General features: G+C 34.3%; 1 protein-coding gene across 1 annotated transcript in view; it reads left to right on the forward strand.

Moving 5' to 3' along the window:
• RYK (receptor like tyrosine kinase) overlaps window positions 1–8,774 on the forward strand; it is a 96,050-nt gene that overhangs the window by 60,374 nt on the left and 26,902 nt on the right. The window contains exons 9-11 of the mRNA XM_007457555.1: window positions 540–665; window positions 1,949–2,035; window positions 7,638–7,707. Coding sequence (XP_007457617.1) covers window positions 540–665; window positions 1,949–2,035; window positions 7,638–7,707 — 283 coding nt within the window. The remainder of the gene's footprint in view (window positions 1–539; window positions 666–1,948; window positions 2,036–7,637; window positions 7,708–8,774) is intronic.

The following is an 8,774-nucleotide window of genomic DNA, read 5'->3' on the forward strand; positions in this document are numbered from 1 at the left end:
AAAAAAAAAAAAAAAAAAAAAGAATGAATGGGAATTAAGGGAACCGAAAAACAAATATGAATCTCACAGTGGTATGACTAGGCTGTATGGATGCCAGAATGATTAAATCAATTATATATTTTTTAGAAAAGATATTTTTACAAACATATCTTCATTCGAAAAGTTTTTTTTGTTAGGAGACTATATTAGAAAATCGTTGGAGAGAAAAGCAGTCCATATGAGGGATTAAATTAAATTCCATGAATCAAAGCTTGTTTCATTTGGCTGAAAAGCAGTTGAAGTGGTGGTAATATAATATTATTTTTAGTGTTTCTTGTTTTAATTCTGCATTTCAAGATTTTGGGATAGGTGGGAAAGTGTTTCTTTAAAATTTAGTATGGCCTTCATAAGTAATTCTCCCTGTTCATGTGTGTGCCTTTATGATTCTTACATTCATTCATTCCTGTGACTTGAGTCCTGAGGTTCTAACTGAACTAGTTGACCCTGATGCCATAATAAGGGTATTTATATTTCTTGGTTTGGCTTTGTTGGCTCCTCAGGTTATCCTACCTTGCGGATAGAGAAGAATGACCTGAGAAGTGTCACTCTTTTGGAGGCCAAAGCTAAGGTGAAGGATATCGCAATATCCAGGGAGAGGATAACTCTAAAAGATGTACTCCAAGAAGGTATCTATTATCTCAAAATCAGGTTTTCAAGGAAGATTTAATGTTAGTAGTATAAAAAATTTTTGTTTCAGAATTTAAGAATTTCATCTCATTTTGAGTTTAAGGATAGAAAGCAGTGCACAATTTGTTTCCTCTATAACACTGATTTTTATTTTCCCTTTCTTTAGATTTTCAATTTGCCTTAATATGGACAGCTTTGGTGCAATTGTTGATTTTCAAGTATATTAAGGCATGATTATTAGTGTTTCTGTCACCTTTAAAGTATATTTGCTGTTTAGTTCTTGTCTGAAGATGATCACTACCTAGCAGACCTCTTTGAAGCATTCTAAGTAATTCTCTGTGATGGAAAGTGTATGGGTTCTAGCAGAAGGCGCATGCGTGGGGATTGGAGTTATGCCCAACTTCCAGTCCCAGTCCCACAATTTATTACCTATGTGACCTTGGGGAAATCATTTCCTGTTTTCCATGTCCAGTTTCCTCTTCTCTAAATTTGGACTCCATTGTCTACTCTTAGACAGTTGTGAAGATTAGATGAACTGATGTTCATTAAATGAACTAACACATGATAGGTGTTTGAGAGATAGTACCGTGCCCTTCCCCTCTTGCTGGTCCTTGCTTTCTTTTTTGAGTTTCAAGGTATTGACTGGGGAGAATGCTGAAAAAAGAAGACAGAAATTAATAATAAAATACTTTATTGAGCTCTTCAAATTGTTAAATAGAGAATTACTTTTTCCCCCCTTCCATAACTCAGTTTGGAATGTTTTGGATGCATGTGAGTCATTCTGAATTCATCTGTTTGGTTGAGATGCTTGTAGGTCAGTCACAGCCAAGGGAGGAGCTTGAACTGGCTCCAGTAGCAAGTAGTAATTAATGGAAGCAGATTTTTTTGGTGTTTTTGAATGTGTGAGGAGAGTCCATTTTTCTCCTTTGTCATTGCTCTGAGGCTAAGCCTAGAAACTCATAAATGTTTCTATGGATACCCCATTACTGAGCTCCAGTGCTCCTGTCTATATCATTCGTTTATTTAGGATATTTCAGAATGAATTCTCATATATAGTTTAAATTTGATATTTCAGAAGACAAGTTAAGATACTTTGTAGTTAAAAAGAGCCTTTAACAGTCATTAAAAAAACAAAGATTTGAGTCTTTTTATGCTAGGGCTGGAGTAATGTTGATCACATTTTCCCTTGTTATGTTTAAGTTGTATTGTGCCAGAAAGTTTTGTATTTATAATTTTATGAACGTTATCATATGATCTCAATAATTATTATTTTTCCTTTTAGGTACTTTTGGGCGTATTTTCCATGGGATTTTAGTAGATGAAAAAGATCCAAATAAGGAAAAACAAGCATTTGTAAAAACAGTTAAAGGTAGGATTTTATTTCCCATTCTGTTTCCATACTGCTTTTCTGTCTAAGGTGGCTTATGTCAGCGAAATTGTTTCAGATTTTCAGTGTGTGCCAGACCTTAATCATTAATCCAGTCCATGTTAATTTAGCTCATACAGTCTGACCTTTTAGGAGATTTGTGTTGTTTTCATTAAGGTATAGAAAATAGAAGCTAATAAATTAAGACATTATATATTTATTAGATATTACTCAGGCTTCTAATTAAACTGCATCCACTTGACTTCATTTTTGCTATATCTAATATTATGTTTTTCCTAGGTTAAAATTCTTTGGATTTTCCTTCTTAAAAAACATTGATAGTAGTTTTCCCTCCATCTCAGCACCCCTCCACCCCCAGTACTGAGGACTTACAAAGAAAAAAAATGACCCCCAGACCCACTGAACCTTATGTGAATAGCTGCTATTTGCCTTTCTCTCACTCCCTCTCCTCCCTTTTTTTTGGTGTGTGTGTGTGTGTGTGTGTGTGTATTACTTCTTGGTAGAGTTTTGCAGGTATAGCTGTAGTTGGAATTGCTGCCCCACAAGGTGTTTACATTTAAAATATTGATAGTTGTTGCCAGATTGTTTTCTAAAAGGTAGTGATAGTTTACATTTTCATGAACAGAATACCTATTTTCACATATTCTCCTTTAGGAGAAATGTGATGCTTAATTTTTCACTTACTGATTTCACTTACTGATTTATATAAAATTTTCAGTTAGAGATTCCCTATCAACATATACTAGAATATGTTTTTATATGGCTTATTGCCTAATACTGTTAAGTTAGCAAGACCTTTTATAATATTAGAATTTTAATGATTTATAATTGATTTGTATATTTAAGCTTTGTAAAAGCTTAAATAATTCTTAGGTAAGTCTATTTGCTCATTTTAAAAGAGAAAATGTAATTTAAAGAGTGCTTAATGTCTGACAGTGTCTGATGTAAGTTGAAATAACTAGTTATTAATTTTGCAAAAACAAATTTAGCATTCCAAATGCAGAAATTGAGGGCAAAATTCAATTCAGTTTTATGAGTAGGAGGTGACAATTTTGTGAAGTTCACAAAGTTAATTTATAAATTTCTAAATTTAGTTAAAGGAATTCTTAGGAAGCATGAAAGGTTTGTGTTTATTGTTTCTAAAAAGTTGGGTTATACTAATCTAACAAAAAAACTTTGGAATTTGATTTCTTTTAATTTAGCAAAATTGCTTGTTTAAGGATGCTAGAAACACACACTTTCTTCTTTTTTTTTTTTTTTTTGCGGTATGTGGGCCTCTCACTGTTGTGGCCTCTCCCGCTGCGGAGCACAGGCTCCGGACACGCAGGGCTCACAGGCCCAGCCGCTCCGCGGCACGCGGGATCTTCCCGGACCGGGGCACGAACCCGTGTCCCCTGCATCAGCAGGCGGACTCCCAACCACTGTGCCACCAGGGAAGCCCCACTTTCTTCTTTTTAAACAGATGGTTTAACTTACTGTTAAGTGAGTAAGTTAACAGTTAATAAAATGAATTTATTCATTCACTTCTCCTAACCCCAAAACACTTCTAAAGATTGAATTTTAGGTTTGGTCCCACTAGGCTTTCTGACTAGTTTTGAAGGATACTTTACATATTACTCTTTGTAGATGTAAAATTTGAGCCCTAAGTTTAATAATGTCTGCCTTTTGTTACAGTTTCTCCATTTTTTAAAGGAAACATTCCCCCTTAATTCTAATATTTCTTCTGGGGTTTGTAAATATTCTATGGATAATTTAGAACTGGTATATTATTCATTTGTTCTGAAGGAATGTTGAATTAACAAAAGAGGTTTCTTTATAGAATTGGGTTGATTTAGGATTGGAAGTAGGGGGAAAGGAAATAATAGTGATAAGAAAACACAATGCAGATACTGGGACTGTTTCACAAGATAAGATTTCTCTTTCCGTGTACCTTTGAATTGTAGTCACTTGCTTGTTTCTCTGTCTTACCACTGTAATTGTAATGTTCTCTCTGAGCTAGACGGAAACAAGAGAAAGCATAGTGAGTCCTTAGCCAAGATGTAGTCATGATTTGCATGGGAAACACAGAGGAAGTGTACTGACCACGGTATTTGCTTTAAAATTGTTAGATAACTCCACATGATTGAGTGTCTCTGAGATTTATTCTTTTGGAATGTTATTTTTTAATTGAAGCTACATAGAATTGACAAAGTTCTTTCACAAATATGTATGCTTTGTTACATGCTATACAATTAGAAGTACAGCTAAAAATGCAAAAATAATTTTTTAAAAGATCAGTTACTTCTTGGTAGAGGTCCTAGTTGCAGCAGGTGGGCTCCTTAGTTGCGGCTCACCTGCTCCTTAGTTGCAGCTCGCCAACTCCTCAGTTGTGGCATGCGAACTCTGAGTTACAGCATGTGAACTCTTAGTTGTGGCATGCATATGGGATCTAGTTCCCTGACGGGAATCAAACCCGGGCCCCCTGTATTGGGAGCGTGGAGTCTTAACCACTGCACCACTAGGGAAGTCCCTACCTTTGCCTTTAGGCATAAGCAGGAAATTGGAATTTGGCTTCTTAAAAGTTATCATTTTTCACGGAGACTTAATGGATATTCCAATATAAATTTCCAGAGATTGAAATTAGGAATCTGAATTTCACACAGTGAATACTGTGAAATTGAATTCCATGAAATAAATGAATTAATTTGAGGTTATTTGTATTAAGTTCTTGTTTTCTTTTATAGCTTCTAATTTTTTACAAATTAGAAATAAGTAGGGTTTTGTCAAAATCATTTTGTTCTTGTAACTTTTAGAATGTAAATTATTGTATAGTATTCTTTTCAAATATATACATCTTAAAGAAAGACCTTTCAGTATTTAAAATTATAAGACTAGGACCAGACTGGGTAAGGAATCCAGGAAAATGATTTTTTCTTACTAAATGTATAAAATTATTTTTTCTCCAAAGTTTCCTTAGCTCATTATCCACCTCAAGTGTCCCTGGCTTAATAGAACATGCTTATCAAAGTTAAAAGCTTAAAAAATTATGCAAAAAAATGACACATCCTGAAATTACCTTTCATTTTACTTGGATCTCTGTACCAGTTGACAAGAAGGTAAACTCTTACCAAATGGGTACAGACCTCCAACTATTACTAGGTTTCAGTTCTAAAAAGATCCTTCCAGGGCTTCCCTGGTGGCTCAGTGGTTGAGAGTCCGCCTGCCGATGCAGGGGACGCGGGTTCGTGCCCCGGTCCGGAAAGATCCCACGTGCCGTGGAGCGGCTGGGCCCATGAGCCATGGCCGCTGAGCCTGCGTGTCCAGAGCCGGTGCTCCGCAACGGGAGAGGCCACAGCAGTGAGAGGCCTGCGTACCGCAAAAAAAAAAAAAAAAAAAAGATCCTTCCAGTCCCCAAATAGTTCTGGCCATAATTTTATTAACACTTAATTTTATTAACACTTATTTAAACACATAATTTTATTAACACTTATTTAGATTACAGAAAGAGTAAAGAGGCATATTCTGCCATTTACTAAATGTTCCTAAATTTTAAGCAGTTTTTAAACAACTAGAGTTTATTTCAGCAGACATTGAGGTAAAGTGCTTTTTCAAAGAAGTAGCAGGTATTCCAAGTCCTTGGCTTTTTGTCTACCCATTTTGTATTCCTACAAAAGTCTTAACCAAGTGAAGCTGTCTGGAAAGGGAACATTAATATCATGTAATGAGAGAGGGAGTGATTCCACGGGTTCGTCTTGGAAGTAAATGAAATTTACTATTTCTCAGCTCCACTTTTAAGGAATGAGTGTATATTCATGGTGCCTGAGTTTAGAGGTCTGGATATTACTGTTTGTTTAGCACTTTACTAGGTAGGGTTGGGAGGTGGATCTTGGCTTTGACCATCTTTCTATCTTCTTCTCCCTCGTACTGCATTGATCAGAAGATCTATAAATTATTATTACTTTTTTAAAATTGTTGACATACAAATCTATTATTGGCTTCTTTGAAAGTATTTTTAAGGGTATACTGTTAATTTTGTTTTTGATATTTAAAAACCATTTTAAAAAAATTAAAACTCATTTTCAATTTTATAATGAAAATATACTATTCACTTAATGGAAATGTTCTTTTCAGACGGGAGAAAATCCTCTATACTTATTGAAATAGTGGTCCCTATAAGAGGACGCATCCTTGTAGATTTGTGGAAATATTTAATGGCTTCAGGTTCTTTTGAAGGTGCAGACGAAAGATATTGGTAAATTGCATTATCATGTTTTATTTTAAAAACATTGAACTAAAAGCCAATTTTAGTTCTGTTTGTTACCTGGACCAAAAACCATGAGTTCAGAAGCTAAAAATAAAATGGAATAATCATGCTAATTTGGGCTATTATATGAAAATTAAATCTTTTTCTACTAATATAATAGTATGTCTTTTTGTTTGTTTAACCACATAGAGGTAAGAAGAATAAAACAATAAAATGCACCACGATCTCCAGTCAGAACTCCTGTGGTCATTTTTTTCTAATTCTATGTTTGTAAGGTTAGAACGTTTAAACAGGACAGAAAGGTGCACAATGTAAATTCTCGCATCTCTAAAAGTAACCACCGTAAACAATTTCTTATGATTCCCTCTGTGAGTAAGAAGAAAAACAGCCAAATATATCTAATTTTTCAAATAAATTTGATTTTGAAATATAACTTATCGCACAAACACAGTTTTTCACCTTGCTTTTAAAATTTAATATGTCTTGCAGATTTCCCTCTGTCAGTACATGTAAATCTGACTTTTTTTTCTTAAGGTAGCTGCATATTATTCTTACATGCTTATTTAATTGGTTCTCTGTGATGGGCACTTTGGTCTGTGGTTGTTTTGAGTTTTTTTGCTGTTATAATTGAACAGTATTCTTGTTATGTTATATATAGATGAGCTTTTATGAGTAGACTCTTAGCAGTGGGATTGATGATGGTAAAAGGTATTAAAAATTTTGTTAGATGTTGTTTCCCCCACCTACCCAAGATACTGTGGATGAGCCTGTTTCCTCACACTCTTGCCCAAACTGACAGGTAGCTGACTTTTTTGTCTCTTCCAATCTGATGAGGAAAATGGCATCTCCTCGTTTAATTTGCATTTCTTTACTGATGAGTGAAGCCGAAAGTCGTTTTTTAAATTTTGCTGGTCATTTGTGTTGTTTTTTTAGTAAACTGTATGTTTGTATCCTTTGCCTCTTTTTCAGATTTTTGTCTTATCGTATGAGTTCTTTAAAGAAGGGGGGAAAAGACGAAATCAGCCCTTTATATGCCTTATGTGTTACAGATATTTTTCCAGTCTGTTATTACTTTGTCTGCTTTGTTTCTGGAACCTTACTTAATTTCTGATTTTTATGTAGTCAAACTTATCCTTAATGGCATCTGTAAATGTTGACCTTGTCAATGAGACTCTACCTACTACGATAGAATTTTAGGCTAGACCTATTTAGATTTGCCTGTAACTTTTAATGAAATTTACCATACAGTCTGAGATAGTTACTTACTAATACCAGAAAATATTGATGTCATATGTATATTATTATCATACTATATATGACAGTATGTTTTGCTTTATGTAGATCAAGCTTCTGAAATTCAGGTGACAATGATGCTCACTGAAAGTTGTAAGCTGCGAGGTCTTCATCACAGGTGAGAGGAGAAACCACCCAGCATTGTGTTAAGCATGGTAGCATTGTATGCTACATTTTTAAGAATGTTGTAATGTGCCGTTAAATAGAAAGCATTTCTGGAATAGCTTAATTTGTTTTTTTCCTGAATATAAAAGTGAAATGCATGTTCATTGCACAAAATTTAAAAATACAGTAAAATATAAAGAAGAGTATGTAAGCCCACATCTGGATAATTATAGCTGAGCTTTCAGGAAAGAGTTTATATTTATGTGCATCTTTCCCTTTAAAAAGTAGGATAATGATATACATATGCTAAAAAATATTTGCTATGAAATGTTGAACATGTAGAGTACCAAAGAAAAGAATAATAAACACCAGTAAGCCCACCTCCTGAATACATTGGTGGTTAACATTTGCCATTTTTGCTGTGCATGTTTATGTATCTGTCATCTATTTAGGTAGATATAGATCAATATTTGCAAGTGTGGAAATATTTTAAACTAAATTGGATATCTCAGCACTTTCAATGCATTTCCAGCATGCATTTTCCAAAAAGTTGAGGACATTTTTCTATATAATCACAATACCATTATCTTTAACAAGGTTAGCACACTTCTTGATATATGGCAAAACAATATATCTAACTTTTCATGTAAGTAACTATAAATTCACATCCACATTTAAAAAGTCTACATAGTAGTTCATTGAATGGATGCACCACATTTTATTTAACCAGTCTCTTATCATTAGTTTGCAATTTGACTTTTTAAAAAATACTTACAGTTCTGTATATGAAGAACTTTTTTAAAAAGCTTTATATCAGTCCTTTTCACAGAGCTATAATAAGAGATTCTATCTTCTGAGCCAAAAAGGGCGTAATTATAGTATCACAATGTGCAGTATCAATATTTGGGCAAGGTTTTTGTTGTTGTTGTTTTAAAGCACTATACAGAGTCAGCTTAATTTGTGTGCCTACTGAAAATTTGATCACATATGTTTAAAAAATGGAATGGTGGGCTTCCCTGGTGGCGCAGTGCTTGAGAGTCCGCCTGCCGATGCAGGAGACGCGGGTTCGTGCCCCGTTTC

Source organism: Lipotes vexillifer, unplaced genomic scaffold (assembly GCF_000442215.2).
Source record: "Lipotes vexillifer unplaced genomic scaffold, Lipotes_vexillifer_v1.1 scaffold86, whole genome shotgun sequence".
Taxonomy (NCBI): Eukaryota; Metazoa; Chordata; class Mammalia; order Artiodactyla; family Lipotidae; genus Lipotes; species Lipotes vexillifer.